We start from the raw sequence: 23482 nt of genomic DNA on the forward strand, positions 1-23482 counted from the left end.
ATAGTATTATTAAAGTCAGAGTGAGATGACAGAACATGTATCAAATCTGTCCTGCATTTTAATATCAACACACAGGTAACAAACATGCAGGCTGTGAATACAGGAGAGGCCGACAATAAAACTGAGCATTGTCTACATTTATGGAAGATAACACCATACAGGGCAGCTAGGGGATTTTTTTTACCCTTGAGTTTTGAGCTTCCATAACATTACCATTTCCATTCTTCTAATGTAGTGCTACAGACACAGACCTCACTGCCTGAGTCTGGCCACGTTTTAGGACCAGTGCAAGGAGAGGCTTTCTCAGTTTCTAAAAGATGTTGAAGTGTCCCTCTGTGATCTCGATTCATGAGCAGGGATATCAAGTGGATGGCTGAGAATATACGACTGGATTAGAAACCCTTGTTCTCAGTGGGCACTTTTCACCTTCAGTATTGGCAAAGCCACAGATGTATATTGCACTGCAGCCAATTTCCTCATTAACTCTCATTAGTCTCAACCCACATAATATCCTGGGCTCGAGGGCTCAAAGCACCTGAGGGTTGCCACAAGCAGCAGGGAGGGGGTCAACAAGCACCTTTACCACTCACAATCCAATAGCAATTAAACAAATAAACAAGTCAATTGAGAAAGATTAGTAGGTAAGTAGTAACAGGTAAGTAGTAACAGGTAAGTAACAAAGCAAGTGATAAAGCAAGTAGATAAGTACAGTTAACAAAAGTTTGTTTATGTCATCATTCTTACACCAGTTTGACGAGCCAAAGAAAGACCGCTCGATCAAAGACATAAACCTCTCCGGAATGAGTATTATTGATGATACAATGGAGGCAATCAGTAAAATGTCTAAACCTTGCAGTAATTTCTGCATAAAAAACTATGCTTTTCTCAGTCCATTCTACAGATCATAAACTGTAATTTGGCTTAATTCACAATTCTGAAAGGTTTGATTTAGTCAGAGATCACAGCTGCTCAGGTTTGGTGCTCAACTGTAATGTAGGGCCATTAATCATGTTATGTGTTATTGTGGAGACAATTGGGGGCACCACCACCACACTGCTGGCTGCTGTTACTGCTGCGACCATGGTTCTGCTCTGCTCTGCCAATGTGAAAGCCAGGAGACAGGGAGGGCTTGGAGTAGAGAGGGGGCAGGGACATGGGAAGGGTGAAGTGCAATGTTCCAGGAAAACACAAAGCTCAAGATCAAGCGTTAGTGTCCTTCATATGAGCTTGTAATCTGGACCACATCAAAAACCTCCTATCCCCCAAGGTACCCACCCGGCCTTCACATCTACGGTTGAAACATCCCCAACGGAGCCCACTTCCAAATGTGTAAAGGAAGAGACCCTGAAAGCCGATTGCGTTTTAATAAAGTTTATTATCGGGTGGGAGCTAATCCTCACAGTAATCTCCCACAGCCCAAAGGAAAGCTGGATTACTCACTTGCTATAATCCCAATGAAATTGTTAGGATTTAGCTAGCGCAACAGACCAGATGGCAACAGGCTTTTTCCTTCAATCTACAGACACCCCCACACCCACCACTCCTTACCCCACCCCCTTACTCAAAACAAAATATTATAATTTTATTCATAAGGCCTCATGCAAAACATCAAGTGGGAAGATGTGGAGGGACAGAAAAAAGCATAATCTGGCATCTCATGTACTTTGGATATTGATGGTATACTGTATGTACATTTGATTTACATGAATCTATAGTTGAAGAGAGATATAAAACAGCAGAAAAGTAGTTAGAATATACACTATAACAGTGCCACTTGCTCCAGGAGAACTATCAAAGTCAACAAGTGAACAATCATGACAACAATGCACGATTTTTGCAAAAATAATTTTATTGATTGAGATAAGCAAAGCAAAACACAGTATATTGAGTTGAATGAGACCAGTAAGCCTAATGTAATGGACACCAGCCAAAACCCCAATCCTGCTTATTTTGTACCCTGTGAACAAGTGCTGCTCTACAACACTTCATTAATGTCTAAAAACTCTATTGTGCAAAGCTAATTGGGACATGTAACATGCACTAGCCAATCAGACAATAGCATAGCATGGCCAGTCACAACACAGACCACTGTGGAACAGAATGTGTGAACCACAGAATAAGAACTAATGTGTGAACACTAAGCTACACAAATCTGAGCACACACACACAATCTGAACAGGGCGTATATATATACTGTTATCATATGGCATCTTTGTTTATTTGGAAGCATCCGCTTGCTTAATGCTAAAATCAATATAGATAATCTTCTTGCAGACACTGTTTTTCCAAAATGACATTCAAAGCACATTTCTCTTTGTAAAATCACATTTTCGAATGGAGGCTGATTTCTTTCTAAGAATATAAAATAGTTGTTAGAGTACACAGCTCATAGAACTCTTTGGAAAGGCTTGCAATGACAGGCCCATGAGAAAGAGCGGTGTTTCTCATATTGCATTAGGGCTTTTATCCATAAAACTATATACATACAGTGATTATCTTTTCACATAAATGAATTTGTCATATGGCATTATATACAGCCTAAAAATTACAATACATATCAAATAAACCCCTTGTGTTGTATTCACAAAAATCATTAAAATCCCATTAATTCCCTCATGTTTTAATTCATCCTTCAGAAGTGGTAAAAAAATACAACATTTTTTGGGTCATAAATTATTATCCTGAATGCAAGCACCACGAAGCAATCCATTGATGCAGAATATTACAGATCCTTCAGTTGGAGGGTTTAAGAACAGACCACAGCATCACTGTATGGGTAAAATCTACAGTATCTCTGCCAGGTAGTGTTGACTCAGGGCAGCGCCACCTTGGCCCGGCGCAGCCGCCAGCGGTTCTTGAAGAAGAGGTACATGGCCAGCAGACACATGGAGGACATGAAGTAGAGGAGCACACACAGGCTGATATCCAGTCTGGAGAAGCCCACGCTCAGCAAGGACATCCAGCGCCTCTTGTTAGGGCGGGGGTACATCTCCAGAGTCCCCTCCTCCTCTGACCCAGTGTACTGGCCCGTCAGGATCCTCTTCTGCAGCGTGTTGTGCTGCCCTAACAAGTCCTCTGGCTCCACGGGCTGCATCCCCAGCCGCAGCACCGGCCCCTGTTCCAGGCCGGCTCCAGGCTGCGGCTTTTCCTTCTGCAGGGTCCTGCGTTTGACACGGGAGGACACCGCGGCTGCAGCGTGGAGGGCCTTGGCCTTGTACTGCTGGTTGATGAAGGAGTCCAGGTCTACAATCTCCTCTTGGTGGGGCCTGAACTTCAGCCCCACGATGCTGGCCCTGCGCTGGGGTTGGAGGGACACTTCTGCATTGGGCTTTACCCAGGGTGGGGGTTCAGACATCTGCACCTCTCCTCCTGCCCCTGCCCTCCGCGCCACTTCCTCCTCCTCTTCTTCCTCTTCCTCCTCCTCCTCCCTCTTCTTCCTCCTCCTCCTGGCCTGGTGGTGGTTCAACCAAGGTGTCCTGAGCCTCCCTGGCCCTCCTCTCTGCTCCTCTCTTGGCCTCCTGCCCCTGCTGCCTGGCGACTAGCCTCTCCTTCTGCCTGCTGAGGAGCTGGGCCTCCTCCTCCAGGTAGTCAGAGAGGAGGTGTTCAGAGGAGAAGTGGGAGTGGAGGAAGGTGAGCAGCTCTTCCTGGTTCCAGGTGTGTTCTCCACTCCTCTTAACCCCATGGCAGCTGGGACACAGCTCTGGGGACGGCCACTGGATCTTAGGGAAGTGGGGATCCTCACTCAGGGCACCTGGTCAGCAGGAATGAGACGGTTACTTAGGATGGATGTGTGTGCTTACTTATCGGAGCTAACATAAATAAATGATACAGATAACAACAGTGATGTTGAGAGGGCAAACTGTTTTGGTGGAAATTTAAATGTATTAGGTAAAACAGACTGGTTCCATTGAAGGACTTACTGACGACATCTCACACAATAAAACTCAACTGATACCAAGAAAACACAGAGGTATTTTTGTATGCAGAATCTATGTTGATGCTTGAATACATTACATAGATCAATTTCCCCACATGGCTCATAATAAGCAGTAAGTGCAGTGTGTTTGCATCATGTGTGTGGGTGAGTGTGTGATGTTTAGCTGTGTGAGTGTGTGACAGGGTCTAACAATGATCAATGGGCTTCTGGGACATCCCAGAAGGAGGGGTGGCGAGATAATAGACGTGGTCCAAGCAGACAGCTACTCCCTCCTCCCCATCCCCAACCTCTCCCAGACCCCAAACCTCCACACCCCTTTGAAGACGGCCCAATCTCCAAATTGAATATGAAAGCAGGCACCTCCAGAGGGGAGCTCTCCTTTTAATGAATTACAATTTTTTTTCCTTTGCATGTTTTCTTTAGCCCCCCAAATGGAGGCATCTGCTAATAAATTGCTTGTCGTCGCCCATGCGAGAGGAAAGTCAAAGCTGCAGCAGTTCTGTCACTTTACAGCGCTGTCAATTTACATCCCCCGTCTCTCCCCCAGATTAATCTCAGTCATATGCATGTGTGTATGTACTCTGCATACAGCACTTTACATAAGAGATACATCAATTTTACTATGTCCTGCTGGGCTTGGGGCGTTTTATACATTTCACCAGCGTGACAGCTTTCATATCCCGTCCCCTTATGACGACATGCCTCTGATGTCTCTATTCTCATCACCTTGCCTTTCATTTCCAGGGGTGACTTTAGCAATAGTACCAATACTGATATTGTAACAAAGGCTTGTCAGGAAATGTCATTCAAAGCATCGCATAAATATTAATGGAGTATAAATACATATCTATTGTTTACCACACCAAAATGGTTTCTTCGGCACTAATTCTGAATGTGGAGATCTACTGTACAGAACACAGGAGCAGTAATAATGTAGGCAGACTACAAAGCAAACCAACAACATGAGGCTGATGCACTACAGTATGAGCTGCTCCATCTCCAGCAGCACTACTGAGAGAGGCTCTGCTGTCTGTAGACATGCGTCTCTATCTCACCCTGTTGACAAGTGGCAACAGGACAGGTCTGCTGTTGCTGCCGCACCGGGCTCGGCTCAGAGTCCCTTTGTGCCAGCTAAATTAATTGTGTTGCTGCTTTACAAATAGGCCCTGCTTCATGCATGGCTGCCTCTGAAAGGAGGGCATGGGGAGCTGCTAAAGAGCCCCACTTTAGCGAGGAGGCGGAGAGGGAGGGGTGAGAGAAAGAGAGGGGGAAGAGGAGAGTATGTTCCCCCTGGGGAAGACTGGGATGAGAAGCAGAGGCGTTTGTGAAGGGGGTGGGCCGACAGAGGAGATACTGCTACTCATTGCTACCAACACCCCTGCCCCATCCCCTCCCCACCAGCCCAGCCCACCCTCTGAGGCCCTGCCCCCAAACCCCACCACACGTCACAACTTGAACCACCCTTGTGAGGGATTACAAAACAGGGGGAAGCGTGATGCCGGTGACATGGCGTGTGCCACCTGCGGTCACAAGCATCTTGGAAATTGAGCCTGGGCCCCTGGGCTCCTCTTGGGCTGGTGGTCCCCGCTCTGGGAGATTGTTGCCATATCAATTGTCAAGCGGAGGATATGACTCTCTGGGGAGGGAGGGACAGACATGCAGTCCTAATAGGGAGGAGTGTCTGGGGACCAGGGACAAGCACAGAAGGGGACGCACACGCCCCTCTGTCCTGTTATTCAGGACACAGGCTGTCCAGGAGATTGAGGATGGGGGAGTCACCACCACCAAAAGACAACAATGCGATTTAACAAAGGGAGGTGATAATGACAGGTTTGTGCCTAATAAACTCAAATGATGGCCCTAACAGCCAACTCAGCAGCCATATAGCCCTCATTAAAATGACACGGACGTCAAGGCTGAAGTCTTTGGTGTTTGCAGTCTTTGCCGTTTGCAGTCTTTAGCATTACAGTTAAGGTCATAGATTTAGTATTTACTGTTGACCTGTAGTGAGCTCTAGACAGGCTGGGGCAGGGAATCTCAGTCTTCTTGAAGGAGGGCTAATCTCTGAGAGGAGGAAGAGATGGGGGAGACTGGGTGAGGAGGAGCGAGGAGGGACAGCTGGTGTCTGCCCAGAGGATCGCCAGGCGTATTATAGGGATTTAGGGGCTAGGAGCAGAGTTGGGACACTTGGGGGGAAGGGGGGGTTGGTCTGTATGAGATCGTGAGAGGCTGAAAGAGATCCTCTAGGGGGGAAGTGGGAAAGGGAAAAGTACGGTTGCCTGTGAGGGCCACATTTATCTAACGTTACTGTATGGACAATGGTGACCACTGTAGGAGACGTTTCAATTTGTCATACTACTCTCTATAGTAGTATGATATATGCAACTTATTTACTAATATAATTAGCATATTATGCTTTACGTGTTGGAGGTTCAGTCTAAAATACCAATCATACTCAATGGAAGTTACAGTAACATTTGTCATGTGTCCTTACCTGCCAGTCTGCTGTTGACGTGGTTATGGTGGGACCAGAGCCACAGCACGGCGGAGGACAGTGTCCTCACATGGGACATGTTCTCCTTGGCCATGTTCTCAAAGTGGGTGGCACACTCCCGACAGCCAAAGAAACTGTGGATGTATGACCTCATCACCTGGAGCACCTCCTGGGGGTCTGGGGAGAACAATGCACAGGAGGAGGAAGTCATCAACAAGATGAACCATACTTGTTATACACATCAGTGTGACGTGTACTGTTGAAAAGTAGTCTGTAATATTGTACATTTGAAAATCACAGCAAGTAATGTCTATCTATTGTTTCGTATACATTTAGTATGGGCTATGGACATATGGGTTTGACACAATGTAAAAAGGTGCAACGGTCCCTTAAAATGTTTTGCCAATTATTATGAAAGGCTAAAAACATCAAAACCTGGACAATGGACATGGATAGAGAGGGCTTTTTCAGTATTAAACTATTAGTGGTTAATAACAGGGCAATAAGGGCATGCATCTTGAGTCCGCTGGGCATTCCCACGGTGCTCTGATGTGTTCCATGAATAACAGTATTTAGTCAATGTGCTCTGAAAAACAACCAGGTTGGCAGATGTCACCATCAGTACCAGCACCGTACCAGTGGCGAAATTTCTGCTGCAGGTTTTTGTTGTGTTTAATACCCTACAGTAAAGCCTTATTTTGCCCTCAGATGAGCCGTGGTGGTAGGGTGGAGGCCTAATCCAGAGGTCCATCCGCAGGGGGCCAGATGGACACCCCTGGTCCCCTGCTGGCCCATCTGCAGGTTATGTGCCCCCTCTCCACCCCATCCCATAAGCCCTGGTATTAAGCCCTCCAGGAGAGGAGTGCTGGTCAGCTGCCTCTTATTAACTACTCAAATTCCACTAATCTAAAGAAATCCCTTTTTACCCACCCACAATTAGGGACTGTTTCAGATGGTGGTGTGTCAAGAAAACAGAACAATAACAAAATAACAGCGCTTTGTATAGGCTACTCACGGAATTTGACACTGAAGTAAGTGTTTGAGTGGTTGTGGGACTGTCTAAATGTTGTGCAAGTGTGTGCAGTTACATATGGTCAATGCAAAACATTCCTCTAAACATTCCAGGCTAATTTGTTCACAAAGCACTTGTCCCCGGTTGGTCACCCCCCACCCTGCCCTACCTGGCCCATATCCCTGTATGAAAGCAGCAGCCCCTGTGTGAATGCTGTTCACTCTTCTGACTGGCTCAATGACCTGGAGGGATCTGTCCCCAGAGAGCCATAGGGGTTCTAACAGACTGGAAACACTTGTGTCATGGTTCATCGCCTGGGCACACACTCACTCCTCCAAGACTGAATGGCTGCTGACTTCTGGCCAATTTTCTAGGAGGCGACGGGCTCTACAGGCCGCATCAACAGGCCAACATGGCAGGAGGGCTTGTTTTAGCTTCTAGCAACATCCATTTTCCACTTATTACCATTGTCCCAGGAACATTCCTATTGAGTTTAGTGATAGTATAATCATAAAGACGTAAACAGCTGGTGTTTAGTGAGTTTTTCCTACCTTTGCCAGCAGCTTCCTCGGCTTGTACAGTGAGGACATGGAAAAGGGTCCACATGCCACAGGGGAACCCTCTGAAGTGGGGCTTGGAGCCCTGGCAGCCCACCCACCGCACCCCCTCAGGCAGCGCAGCATCAGGTACCTGATCACACACAAACGCACACATTAACAAGCATTTACAAGAATTTCGCTACACCCGCAATAACATCTGCTAAATATGTGTATGTGACCAATAAAATGTGATTTGAAAATGTGATGATTTATTTTACTTTAACATTTTTCTAGATAGGGCCACATTGATCAATCTTCTCATAGAGCAGGTTACAAGGAAACAGCTTTATCTGAGGATTCTTAATAGAGGTTAGTTTACATTAACGAAAACAGGCCCAGTAAGTACATGGAAAATACATCTATGATCTATTTTATTGCAACATTTCATGTTAAGTGGGAGAACGTTCTGTGCCATACAATTATCATTCTATATCAATTTTGATTCCAGGTTAATGGAAACACCTCAACAGAGTGGTGAGATTGTGTTCAGGTCAAGGAAAGGAAACACTGGTGAAACATGCTGATCAAACAGCATATTGTCTTTTTGTCCCTGCCACTGCCCAGGATAGCAGAGTCTGTGATTAACAGAATTACTCCAAAGTCGATAGTAAAGATTCGGTGTGTGTATACTGTTCGACACCAGTCCATTTCTTAGAGGAGCTGGTTCATACCTCTTCATTGATTCATTGATTCAGCTGCTAAAAGCTAATGATTTCACTAAGTGACTGGTCCAATTGGTGAACCTATAGGCATGTAGGCTTTCATCCAAAGTCAATATCACATACATTTTCCAGTTATACATATGCTGGCACAAGGCTGTGAGCAAAGATTAATATCGAGACATATAAACCTACTTCCCTGTGTGTTGATATTCTATGCCTGCAACATTTCAGCTATCATCTATAAAATCACTTGACTCTGGCTCATCAACAATATGGTGAGTGGTTCTGCCTCAAGCTTGTCTGATTGGCTGGTGGCTGTGGGCTGACCCCTCACCTCTGCAGTGTTGTCCAGAGCATCCCTCAGAGAGCTGTAGGAGAGCTCTGTGTCCTTCTGACCCTTCAGCCACGTGTCCACTGACTTCAGCAGGTTCTTCACCACAGGACGACCAGGGAAGTACTGCCCAAGACAACATTACAGATAAATATCATCATCATTAACTCTCCTCGTATTTCATACAATAGACTCTTAAACAGTATATTTTTTACTGTGTGATAATAGATTATTATCACTAGGAGTTGGAAATCCATCTGTTATGACATCTGTCTGAGGGTAGAAATTTCACCTAAACCCGCTTTTGCAGTACTTAACGTGTAATGTTTTTTCCCTTAATTTAGTAAAAACGACAGTGAATAAGTCACTGGAGGATTTGTCATGATTGTCTCTTCTACTGTTTGTTTCCATTCTCTAACCTCTGTAGTTGTCAATAAGTAGGTTGACATTTTGGGCAAAAGGGCAAACTCAGCTCCATCATTCATTGAATCAGACAGCTCATTCATCACAAAACCCACTGATATTGCCAACTACTTTAATGATTTTTTTATTGGCAAGACTAGCAAACTTAGGCATGATATGCCAGTAACAAACGCCGACACTACACATCCAAGTATAACTGACCAAATTATGAAAGACAAGCGTTGTAATTTTGAATTCCGCAAAGTGAGTGTGGAAGAGGTGAAAAAGTTATTGCTGTCTATCAACAATGACAAGCCACCGGGGTCTGACAACTTTGATGGAAAATTACTGAGGACAATAGTGGACAATACTGCCACTCATATTTGCCATATCTTCGATTTAAGCCTACTAGAAAGTGTGTGCCCTCAGGCCTGGAGGGAAGCAAAAGTCATTCCGCTACCTAAGAATAGTAAAGCCCCATTTACTGGCTCAAATAGCCGACCAATCAGCCTGTTACCAACCCATAGTAAACTTTTGGGGAAAAACTGTGTTTGACCAGATACAATGCTATTTTACTGTAAACAAATTGACAACAGACTTTCAGCACGCTTAAAGAGAAGGACATTCAACAAGCACAGCACTTACACAAATGACTGATGATTGGCTGAGAGAAATTGATGATAAAAAAGATTGTGGGGGCTGTTTTGACTTCAGTGCAGCTTTTGAAATTATTGATCATAGTCAGCTGCTGGATAAATGTGTGTTATGGCTTTACACCCCCTGCTATATTATGGATAAAGAGTTACCTGTCTAACAGAACAGCCTCGTCAACATAATCCAGGTAGAATCAGGAATTCCCCAGGGCAGCGGTCTAGGCCCCTTACTTTTTTCAATCTTTACTAACAACATGCCACTGGCTTTGAGTAAAGCCAGTGTGTGTCTTGTATGCGGATGACTCAACACTATACACGTCAGCTACTACAGTGACTGAAATGACTGCAACACTTAACAATGAGCTGCAGTTAGTTTCAGAATGGGTGGCAAGGAATACATTTGTAATAAATATTTAAAAACTAAAAGCATTTCATTTGTTACAAATCATTCACTAAACCCTAAACCTCAACTAAATCTTGAAATGAATAATGTGGAAATTGAGCAAGTTGAGGTGACTAAACTGCTTGGAGTAACCCTGGATTGTACACTGTCATGGTCAAAACATGTTGATACAACAGTAGCTAAGATGGGGAGAAGTCTTTCCATAATAAAGTGCTGCTCTGCCTTCTTAACAACACTATCAACAAGGCAGGTTCTACAGGCCCTTGTTTTGTCGCACCTGGACTACTGTTCAGTCGTGTGGTCAGGTGCCACAAAGAGGGACTTTTAAAATTGGTTCAGAACAGGGCAGCATGGCTGGCCCTTAAATCTACACGGAGAGCTAACATTAATGATATGCATGTCAACCTCTCATGGCTCAAACTGGAGGAGAGATTGACATTATCACAACTTGTTTTTGTAAGAAGTGTTGACAAGCTGAATGCACCGAGCTGTCTGTTTAAACTACTAGCACACAGCTCGGACACCCATGCATACCCCACAAGAAATGCCACCAGAGGTCTCTTAACAATCCCCAAGTCCATAACAGACTATGGGAGGTGCACAGTACTACATAGAGCCATGACTACATGGAACTCTATTCCACATCAGGTAACTGATGCAAACAGTAGAATCAGATTTAAAAAACAGATACAAATACACCTTATGGAAGTGGGGAATGTGAAGAGACACACACAGGTACAGACACATGCATACGCACACAAACACTAGCACACACACACACGTACATTGTAATATTGTTGTATGGTGGTATTATACATTTTGTATTGTAGATGTGTAGATGTGTAGTGGTGTAATAATGTTATATAATGTACTGTTTTATATTTTGTTTTATGTGTAATGTAAGTACCTTAATGTGTTTGGACCCCAGGAAGGGTAGCTGCTGCCTTGGCAGCAGCTAATGGAGATCCCTAATAAATACAAATACAAAGACAACATGGCGTGTGTGGAAATATGACACTGCAACTAACAGTGGGCCGCTATGGGAGGCAAGGAGCAAATCCCAGTGCCTTGTGTTTGAGATGGGTGGTGACAGGAGAGTGTCAGCTGAAGACAGGGAGGCATTAACAACAGAACAAGCTGATTGGAGGTGTAAAGGCACTTCCTATCCTTAAAAGAACCCTTACAACAGCCACCCTGGAAGACCCACCATTATACTGCTATGCTGACTAGTAATGACTAGATTCTACAGGTCGGCCTGGATTTAACACTAACGGCTGAGAGACGACCAAATAAACAGTAGGCTGTCATGGCAACCTTCTCCCATTCAAAACAGAGAGGTAAGATGTCTCAGTCACGATGGACTATTTAAGTTCATTTAAGCATTTTCTGGCATTGAGTCATGGCGAAACCGTGACTATTTATGAGGAGCCTGTAGATAACAATCAAATCAGATGCACACACACATGCGCAGGCATGTATGCACGCACACACCCGCAAGAAACAGTCAGTGTAGTAAGATCCAGCAGTGTGAATATGGTGGACCTGGAAGTGGGCCAGTGCTGCCCTTTTGGGGCACAAACCCATCAGTACGACACAGAGGCAGGAGGGGCCTGGCCCAGCCCGGCCGGTGGGACAGCATCCCAGAGGTGCACCTTTTTGATTTGTGCTGCGGAGTCTTTTCAATTTGCCCTGGCCATCTGTTCAGCAGCGTTTGGGTGCCTCGCTCATGGTTCTATTCATCACTCTCTAACTGGATCTCCATTACACCAGACCCATTTAAAAAGGCTCCTGGAGATTTACTTAACCCCTGTGCCCCACACAGCCCCATACAGGGTTTGACTTGCTCCCTTAATCTGAGACATTCAGCCAAAAAAGATGGTGTTTGGGTATTTACAGACACAGATACCCAATCCCCTACTACAGGTGGGGTGTTAACAAGATACAAAGAGGTCCCCCGGCTGCTGCTGAGGAGGACAATTGGTTTATCGTCCGGGCGGCCGAGAAGCCTAGGTCTGGGGACTACTGAGCACTAACCAGGCTGAAAAGCTCATTAACACACATTTGAATTTAACAGTGAGGAAATTGGGGACGGGCAGGCAAATGGGCTCTGCTCACCAGAGCTAAACACTTAGCATGTTCTGCTCTCTGCCAGCGCATCTATTTCCCAAATCATAAGCAAAGGCCAACATATATGGCTGGGAAATTAGTAGTACTTTAGTCTGAAGTATTTGCAGACGTCACTGATGCGCAAACATGAACATATCAAGTGTGATGAATCAATGCTACAGTATACTGTATCCCCATCATGAAGGAACTCTGAGTGACCTCTTCTCTGGTAGTGTACCTCTAACCACTATCAGAGCCCCCACCTGACCCCCCAACCTAACCCCCTGCCCCTCCCCCAGCCTCTCAGAGGACCATGACAATCCACTTCACCCGGTAATATGTCATCTTAAATCCGATTAGTATCAGCACTTGAGAAACCGCAGTTTCCTCAGAGAGACGTTCAAAAGAGAATGCATCTGTCGGCCTTGCCCGGGGAAGCCCTTTTTAATCCTGCCTCATTCAACCTCAGGGACCAATATACATGCCACTGAGTAAAAGCTGCCTAACTGCTCCCCTGCTCCCACTGCAGGCAGCAGCCGAGTGGACCTATCTGTCATGCCCACAGCCCAGCCACAACCCGACAAACAAAGGCCATTGTCCTACTGGTGGAGTCCAGAGGTTGGTGGGCTGCCTATACAGTATCACCGAGGCCAAGCAGTTGCCACAGCCACATTCCACCACCATGCACCTCCGCTAACTGCTAACCTTAGCATGGGCACACTGAGCCACGCGCCACGGGAGAGAGATGGATTTGGGCTCAAGTGCCCCCCTAAATCCTTGTTTTATTCCCTGGCCCTCCCTCCCTTGCTGCTGGAGGCTTCTTTCAAGAAAGCAGGATAGAAACAGACATCCTAAAAACCTCTTTGTAATGCTCTCATGCTTCCCAGATCCACTTTTTTAAATCCTCATATACATGTAGGGATTCATAAATCTGGATTCTGGTTGACAAGACAGTAAATCTAGTAATATTACGGCGCAGGAAAATATAACTCGTTTACGTCCTGTCTGGGACAGAGATGCATTGTGATGTGGGAGCACACAGCACACCACAGAATCTATTGACAGCGGAGTGTGTCAGGAGTGTGTCATCGGTATGACACCAGCTGTAGGTTCTGTGCACAGTGACTCATTCTCAGGATGATCCAATTACACCAGTCAGTCACTCTGGAAGTTTAAGAATCGTATTTTGCTGTGACATGCCGTGCGTGTTCTCTAGTAGACGGGTAAACAGTAGACGGGTGAACAGTGCTGTGCGGTCCGCCATTTGGTCATAATAACGGTTGAGGGGATACGAGAGAGTGAGCATGAACACAGACCATGGTTATATACACATGGCTCACTTGTCTGTATTGGTCCAAACCAGCCCTAAGACATGTTGAATACAACCCCTTTGTTGAGGCAACGGTCTGACAAACGTCAATAAATACTGCTGCAAAGCCTGCTTTCTCTGCTACAGATTCAGCAAGGACATTGTGGTGAGGCACTGACAGAAATACCACAGGGAGTTTAAGGTATTGACAAAACAAACTGGAGTTAATGGGGGGCTGGAGTAAAACCCTCCCACCGTCCCTTCAACCCCTCCCTAGAGAGTCTGAAATAAATCACAGAGATATGTGGTGGAGAGGCTGCCTGATGCACAGCCAATAAGAGCCTGACTGGGGAGGTCAATGTCTTGGAATCCCTGCCACAATTCTGGGTAGGATAGAGCTGGGAGGGGAGGGGAGGGGTTGGGGCAGGGGGACCCAGCTCTAGGAAATCCTAATCAGGGTATGTCTGCATTCAAGAAAGAGGTGGGGAACCAATGGGAAGCAAATAAAGTATTTCCCCAAGAGAGCCTTTTGAGTCCTGACAAGTCAATGGCCTCCAATTTTGGCCTCACCATTGACATGCTTATTTTCGTTAATAAGCATGTAAAAACTACGTAATAGTGTAGTTATTGTACACTTACCGGTATAACATTAAGAATTTTGAACCAAGTAACATCAGCACTATAATTCAATTTGGTGAATTATATGGACCATATTGTCATAAATAAAGTACCAGTCAAAAGTTTGACACACAAACTCATTCAAGGGTTTTTCTTTATTTTTACATTGTAGAATAATAGTGATGACATCAAAACTATGAAATAACACATATGGAATCATGTAGTAACCAAAAAAGTGTTAAACAAATTTAAATATATTTTATATTTGAGATTCTTCAAATAGCCACCCTTTGCCTTGATGACAGCTTTGCACACTCTTGGCATTCTCTCAACCAGCTTCACCTGGAATGCTTTTCCAACAGTCTTGAAGGAGTTCCCACATATGCTGAGCACTTGTTGGCTGCTTTTCCTTCATTCTGCCGTCCGACTCATCCCAAACCATCTCAATTGGGTTAAGGTCGGGGGATTGTGGAGGCCAGGTCATCTGATGCAGCACTCCATCACTCTCCTTCTTGATCAAATAGCCTTTACACAGCCTGGAGGTGTGTTGGGTCATTGTCCTGTTGAAAAACAAATGATAGTCCCACTAAGCCCAAACCAGATGTGATGGTGTATCGCTGCAGGATGCTGTGGTAGCCATGCTGGTTAAGTGTGCCTTGAATTCTAAATAATCACAGACAGTGTAACCAGCAAAGCACCCCCACACCATAACACCTCCACCACCACCTCCATGCTTCACGGTGGGAACTACACATGCGGGAGATCATCCGTTCACCCACACTGCATCTCACAAAGACACAACTGTTTGAACCAAAAATCTCCAATTTGGACTCCAGACCAAAGGACAAATTTCCACTGGTCTAATGTCCTTTGCTCGTGTTTCTTGGCCCAAGCAGGTCTCTTCTTATTGGTGTCCTTTAGTAGTGGTTTCTTTGCAGCAATTCGACCATGAAGTCCTGATTCACGCAGTCTCCTCTGAACAGTTGATGTTGAGATGTGTCTGTTACTTGAACTCTGTGAAGCATTTATTTGGGCTGCAATTTCTGAGGCTGGTAACTCTAATGAACTTATCCTCTGCAACAGAGGTAACTATGGGTCTTCCATTCCTGTGGCGGTCTTCATGAGAGCCAGTTTCATCATAGCGCTTGATGGTTTTTGCGACTGCACTTGAAGAAACTTTCAAAGTTCTTTAACTTTTCCGGATTCACTGACCTTCATGTCTTAAAGTAATGATGGACTGTCAATTCTCTTTGCTTATTTGAGCTGTTCTTGCCATAATATGGACTTGGTCTTTTACCAAATAGGGCTATCTTCTGTATACCACCCCTACCTTGTAACAACACAATGGATTAGCTCAAATGCATTAAGAGTGAAATAAATTCCACAAATTAACTTTTAAGAAGGCACACCTGTTCATTGAAATGCATTCCAGGTGACTACCTCATGAAGCTGGTTGAGAGAATGCCAAGAGTGTGCAAAGCTGTCATCAAGGCAAAGGGTGGCTATTTGAAGAATCTCAAATATATTTTGATTTGTTTAACACTTTTTTGGTTACTACATGATTCCATATGTGTTATTTCATAGTTTTAATGTCTTCACTATTATTCTACAATGTAGAAAATAGTAAAAAATAAAGAAAAACCCTTGAATGAGTAGGTGTGTCCAAACTTTTGACTGGTAGTGTATATATTTTTAAAGTAAAGCTGAATTAGAACTAATTATGCAGCTAAATCGTTTAGAAGGCCTCTGTTTCACAACTGATATAACAACTCCCAAATACTGTCTCACTCTCCCTCTAGTGGTATGTCATCATAACTGCATAGCCATGACAACAGCTGATATGAACAGAGAGAGGATGAATGGGTGCGGTTAGTGTTCAGTATGGGTATGGTTTAGTTTCAGTGTGAGCAGCAAACCTGTCCACTCACCTTCGCTAGTACTGAGATGTAGCGTTGTAGTGTGCTCAGAGCCTCTCCTTTGATGACAGGGTGAGCTGCCAGCTCCACGCGCAGAGAGTAGTGCAGAGTAGACTCCAGGTCTGCCATATACACACGAGACCTGACGACACACAGAATTCAACATTTTTGTCATGGAATCAATGGGGTTACATTGGTAAAGCTTATACCTAAAATTTAGGAATTCCTTTTTCTGGACACTATTACTGCTTTGTCAAGTTAAAATGCTTTACCTGTTGAATGGTCTCAATTGGTCCTCTGTTGTGTTTTTCGCAAGGTCAGAGGTCACTGGCAGTGGCTTTCCGGCCCGCACTACCCCAGGAAGCCTCTGGAGGGCGTAGGAGTAGAAGGTCCGGGCCTCAAGTTGTCTGGAAGACAGCCAAACAGACAGTTAAGTTCACAGGTAGGACTGATGAATTTCCATTGATCTGGCAGCCAGCCACAGGAGGATTTTAACCATGGAAACAGGTGAAAAATCCTTCCCACTAGAATACAAACACAGACCTCACAGTATATTTTATCTACAGTGGAAGAATAAGGTTTTTGGCTTCTCTGTCTAGGAATAGGATACAAGTGGTTGCCTGTGCCAGGGCCTGCCCTCATCAGAACACAGGTGGGCTCCTGGTCTCCTCACTAAGCCCTCATGGCCTCCTCTCTCCTCTGGTGAACAGATGGTGCTGAGATACCATCGCTGATCATTTCCCTCTGTTAACCCTGGCAATGGAACAAAAAGACTGCTACCCATCTCCCTGTTCCTACCAGCCAGCCAAACTACCCTGTGGACCAATGAGAGCAGGAGGATGGTCCAGGCCTGAGCGCGTCCGGCCCACCCCTGCCTGGAACTCAATTACACTAGACTTTCTGGGGCGCTATTCATTGTGGGATCCCCAGAGCACAGAGGCACGAGTCGGAGGGGGGAGAGGCACGTGTTGGAGGGGGGAGCGAGGGGCCGCGTTCACCTGGGAGAGGCACACGCATGACGGATGTGGGACTCTATCCCCCCCGGATCAATCACGCACTCAACTGTGATGGGCGACCATCTGTCGCAGCACAAGGCGAGGTTGGGGTGGTTTGGCAGGTGAACCGCAGGAAAGGAAAGCTATTGTATCCATGCAAGAAATTAAAAACCCCTCTGTACGCCCATGAAGAGGAGGGGGGAATAAATAAATCAGCAATAAATCATTTCCTTTTTTCATTTGTCAACTAAAAAGACTCTTCTTGCATGCCAAGTTATGGAAATAAGCAACACAAAGCGAAAGATACAGCAGATTAATTCACGGGGTGAGGAATCATCGTACAAAGTATTATGATATTGAATAATGATAAAAATGAATAATGAATATTTTAATTCCATGATCCCATTAAGAGGCCAGATGTTAAAAGGCATCCTATCATAGCTGTGGATAACACAACTGAAATAAAGCCTTTCACAACAAGATTGTTGAGTATTGAATCGTGAAAATTGAACAAGAAAAACTCTTGAGTAGGTACATTAGGGTCCAGACTGAGGAAAGCTGAACGTGATCTGCAGTTCTGTCACATATTGTGATGGTATTAGAGCAGCCACTCACACATGGAGCCTGGTGGAGATCCCACTAGGATAGTACAGGTAGCAGGATGGGAAGTCGGTCACACCCAGTTTAGCCACCAGGGCGTCCTCAGTGCTCAGGACCCTCCGCACGGCTATGTTCTCATACTGCAGTAGGTCCAGAGTCACCTGGTGAGGAAGAAAAACCAACACACAGTAATGACCGACTGTCTGTATGTTGTTTAAACTGGTTGTACTAGACACACACGTACACTGTTGACATAGTGACACACTGTTGTTGACACAGTCCCATAGTCAACATAATGTTTGCCTTCTATACAGCAGGGGTAGGCAACTAGATTCAGCCAGGGGACGATTTTTGTCAGAGCGGATGGTCGGGGGGCCCGAACACAATAATTTGTACACTGCAAATTGACCACAACTAAGCCCAAAAAGAGATTGTATTAGAAAATAACAATAATTTTATACCTTGATTACATTGAGACACTCTCACATGTCTCTTTTTTTAATTGTGGGAATACTTGGGAACAGATTTCCTAAATATTTTTTTTTGGAGGGGCTGAATCAAAATTTAGTGGAGCCAAACAAATATCACTGTCTGATGCCAACCCCTGCTATACATGGTCAATATTTACAAGCACACTAAAAACATTTTCTATTTGACCGCCCTCAGGCTTTTTTCTCCTCCATTTCCCTCTGAGGAGCATGTAGCTTGACTGACGCTAATGGATTCTTACCTCTCTGCCCACATATGAGTTAGAGGTCTCAAAGATCAAGGCCAGGTGTTCCACATTGTTAGTCTCAAAGAAGTTGTCAAGCTCTGCTTTGCTGTGGAGAGAGGAGGATAATACATTTTACATAGTGACCACAACATATCACTAATAGCTGACATTTGAAACATCAAGTACATTTCTATTAAGTCTTCATATAAATTGAACAACATCACAATCTGAGCATTGACATGTAACTCACATGACAAGTGGGATAGCGCCTTAAGTTGTTTTCTTCAAAAGAGGAAGACCTCATAATCTAACGCTTTCATTCAGAAAATAGGAATCAACATGTTCTACTTCCTATGTTATCAACCATTATCTTGTAAAGTCCCTGTGATGAATAATGCGAAAAGTAAAGTGTCACTTATGATGGTTTGGAGCAGTGTGTGAGTGTATGTGCTGTGGCACAACCCAATAGACACCCTCATTTATCCATGAAAACCTTAAAACCAAGGGTGGTATTGTCACAATATAAATGGAAGTCATGATGGGCTAGGCCCTAGAGGTAGTGGTTGTGTGTGTGAGCTCTAGGGTGGTTGTGTGTGTGAGCTCTAGGGTGGTTGTGTGTGTGAGCTCTAGGGTGGTTGTGTGTGTGAGCTCTAGGGTGGTTGTGTGTGTGAGCTCTAGGGTGGTTGTGTGTGTGAGCTCTAGGGTGGTTGTGTGTGTGAGCTCTAGGGTGTTCGTGTGATCAGAAGAGGCTGCCTCCCTTGTGTATTTGTTTAAAAAAAAAAAAAGGAGAGGCTGCCTCACCTAGCTGTCTCCAGAGGGGGGCAGGCAGGGGGCCACGGCTCCTCATGGGTCTCCATCTTATCGATGATCTTATGGCGTAAACCACTCACATCACGAGAAAATCCTGGGAGGATTCAGGCACACAGGATTAATAAGTGAACATGTAGAAAAACACAGTTCAAAACTTCTCATACTAGCCATTCATATCATCACCATCTGCCCCAGGAATTATCTAAACATTTGCATTACCTCTGAAACCTTCTCCCTTGGAGTCAGGTTTGGAGTAAGCGTGGAAGAACTGTCAGAGGGAGAGAGAGTAAGAGGATCAGATATCAGGTCGCCACATGTTGACCACTGGGAGGAATAGGTGACACCCCTACCCCGTTAAAACACCTTCCTACTTTAAATCACCTGCAGATGTTGCAGCTCCCTCATTAATTTAGACAAATTATCTCTTTCATTTGACTTTCACCGGACGACAGCAAGAAGAACTCAGAGATTTATTGCCGACTAATCTAAAGTGAGTGTATTGCTAACTGAAATGTAACTGTTAGGGGTTATGAGTTTTTGTATGGTAAAGTTTTAGTGTCAAAATAGCTGATAATGACTCACAATCATTTTTTAACATTGGATACATTGGTTCCTGTGAGATAAGACACTGAAAATCCATAAGGCTGGTGGAATATAACAATTGAAGTACCTTCAGTGTTGGGTACCCCCTGACACCAAAACGGGAACAAATCGGGCCATTATCTTGATTAGCACAGTCTATGGCAGCTAAATCCACAGCCGGTTTCCATTCTAGGAAGAGACATTATAATTAGTGTCAAACTCAATGCACAACTACATACGATACAGGTTATATGCAGGAAAACAGCTTTTGATTTTAGTACCAAATATTCCTCTGATTATTACAACTCCTAAGCATATACAATTATTCCGTATGATCAACTGGAAAGCAGGCCAGAGGCTGGTGGCTTCTCTCTAGATCTGAGGCTTTAAAACCTGCCTCATAGTTTGGGCCTGCTGCCAATAGGAAACTATGTCAATTTCAAACTAATTGCATGGGATTATTTTCCTGTTACACAGTTAATTGGATCCCGCTTATAGACTGAGGCCTGAAATGCCTAAATGTATTCTAATTTGGGATTCCAAAGGATGGTGCTTGAACAAGAGTAGCTATGAGATGGACAGAATGTGAATTCCTAAATCACATCATATGCTCCAATAATCAAATGTAAAGGCTGCCTTCTGGGAGGGGAGGAGGAGGGGGAGGGCTGAGATACTGGCTGTCCTGAACTCTGGAAAACAACAAGGTCAGAATCACACTGCTTTTTTTTCGTAATTTACATGTTAAAGTGGAATAATAGAGGAATATAAAATAAAACAATTGTTAATAATTGTTTTATTTAAAAAGTCTAGAAATCATTTTAAAAAGTCTGCATAGGCTAATACATTTTGGTTTTATAAATTGGATACTACACACTGCCTCAATTTGCACTGCAGTTTGATGGGCATATAAAACATGAATACATACAGTGCATTCGGAAAGTATTCAGACCCCTTGACTTTTTCCACATTTTGTTACGTTACAGCCTTATTCTAAAATGGATAAAATAATTTTTTACCCCTCATCAATCTACACACAATACCCCATAATGACAATGAAAAAACAGGTTTTTATAAATTTTTGCAAATTTATAAAAAATAAAAGAACTGAACTATCACATTTACATAAGTAGTCAGACCTTTTAGTCAGTACTTTGTTGAAGCACCTTTGGCAGCGATTACAGCCTCAAGTCTTCTTGGGTATGACGCTACAAGCTTGGCACACTTGTATTTGGGGAGTTTCTCCCATTCTTCTCTGCAGATCCTCTGAAGCTGCAGATCCTCTGAAGATAGCTGCACAGCTATTTTCAGGTCTCTCCAGAGATGTTCGATCGGGTTCAAATCCGGGCTCTGGCTGTGCCACTCAATGACATTCAGAGACTTGTCCCGAAGCCACTCCTGCATTGTCTTGGCTGTGTGCTTAGGGTCGTTGTCCTGTTGGAAGGTGAACCGTCATCCCAGTCTGAGGTTCTGAGCGCTCTGGAGCAGATTTTCATCAAGGATCTCTCTCTCTGTACTTTGCTCTGTTCATCTTTCCCTCAACGCTGACTAGTCTCCAAGTCCATGCCGCTGAAAAACATCCCCACAGCATGATGCTGTGACCACCATGCTTCACTGTAGGGATGGTGCCATGTTTCCTCCAGACGTGACGCTTGGCATTCAGGCAAAAGAGTTCAATCTTGGTTTCATCAGACCAGAGAATCTTGTTTCTCATGGTCTGAGTCTCCTTTAGGTGCCTTTTGGCAAACTCCAAGCGGGCTGTCATGTGCCTTTTACTGAGGAGTGGCTTCCGTCTGGCCACTCTACCATAAAGGCCTGATTGGTGGAGTGTTGCAGAGATGGATGTCCTTCTGGAAGGTTCTCCCATCTCCAGAGAAACTCTAGAGCTCTGTCAGAGTGACCATCGGGTTCTTGGTCACCTCCCTGACCAAGGCCCTTCTCCCTCGATTGCTCAGTTTGGCCGGGCGGCCAGCTCTAGGAAGAGTCTTGGAGGTTCCAAACTTCTTCCATTTAATAAAGATGGAGGCCACTGTGTTCTTGAGGGCCTTCAATGCTGCAAAACATTTTTGGTACCCTTCAGGTGGACTCCAATCAAGTTGTAGAAACATCTCAAGGATGATCAATGGAAACAGGTTGAACCTGAGATCAATTTCGAGTCTCATAGCAAGGGTCTGAATATTTATGTAAATAAGGTATTTCTGTTTTTATTTATAATACATTTGCAAAAATTTCGAAAACCCGTTTTCACTTTGTCATTATGGGGTATTGTGTATAGATTGATGAGGGAAAAAAGTAATTTAATCAATGTTAGAATAAGTCTGTAAACGTAACAAAATGTGGAAAAAGGGGATGGGTCTGAATACTTCCCGAATGCACTGTATGTGGAAAATGAAGACAAATGTATGTTGCAAGAGAGAACATTTTAATTTGTTTAACCCATGACTTGTACATGTCACACACGACCAGTCAATTATGATTGGTTTATTAACAACAACCCGTTCATTTATGAATGGGCTTCCAGTTTCTATAATCAAATTCATTAAAATGTGGTCAGTTAAGATACATGTCAAATTATATTCGTATTCGGGGCTAAATGTACTTCTACCTGATGCCTTTCATGAAGGTTTTCGATTGCGTTTTTCTCTTCGTAATCGAAACCTTCATAAAAGGCATTGGGTAAAAGTAAATGAATACACGAATACGAATATAATTGTACATCTTAAATGACTAAATATTTATGAATATGATGATATAAGCTTGAAGCCTATTCAAAAACAATACGAGCCGTTAACCAGGAAGTAGGCGAGACTTTCATAGGGCAAAACATTCTATATTATATTACGGGAAAATGCACACCAACCTTTAATATCTCTTGCGAGACTTTTCCATACGGGAGAAAATGCAATACAATGCCCGCACCAAGAGGCGTAAAACTCAACCACCTGTGCGGCCGTAGAATTCACCAAAACGCTGTCTACATTATCCGGGGTTAAAACGACTACCTGATCAGAAGCGGTGTACAAGCCAGCTTCGGTGGTAAAAGGAAAAAGTAAACACACAAATAAGAACATCGTAGATATGAATGACTCTCTCAAATTTGCGTGTATTTTCCCTGTAAACCGACATGTTGCACCGCAGCAGCGCCACGCCATCTTCGTGTGTTTTTCTGACAGCCAGCAGCTCCGAGCAAGGCAACCACTGTATTAGAAAGTTATAAAAACTTTTTTCACTCGTCCAATTCCCTCCCCCAACCTCTGACCGCCGAAGAATCAGGGCTACATTCATAAACTAGGACGGAGGTGATATTGTTCCATATTAATGGATTGGAGAGTTTTGTTGAT

The 23482-nt window shown here is 44.3% G+C and overlaps 1 protein-coding gene across 1 annotated transcript; it reads right to left on the reverse strand.

Annotated features, from left to right (window-relative positions):
* Positions 1-1826: 1826 nt before the first annotated feature.
* LOC121533396 (sulfhydryl oxidase 1) lies at positions 1827-23363 on the reverse strand. Its single transcript, XM_041839300.2, is given in 13 exon segments — positions 1827-3427; positions 3429-3751; positions 6432-6608; positions 7995-8133; positions 9039-9161; positions 16455-16584; positions 16715-16849; positions 18053-18198; positions 18768-18858; positions 19554-19656; positions 19782-19830; positions 20233-20333; positions 23002-23363. Coding segments are annotated over 13 exon segments (2424 nt in total). The 5' UTR covers positions 23294-23363; the 3' UTR covers positions 1827-2812.
* Between the last annotated feature and the right edge of the window lie 119 nt (positions 23364-23482).

The sequence above is a fragment of the Coregonus clupeaformis genome, chromosome 20, assembly GCF_020615455.1.
Source record: "Coregonus clupeaformis isolate EN_2021a chromosome 20, ASM2061545v1, whole genome shotgun sequence".
NCBI lineage: Eukaryota > Metazoa > Chordata > Actinopteri > Salmoniformes > Salmonidae > Coregonus > Coregonus clupeaformis.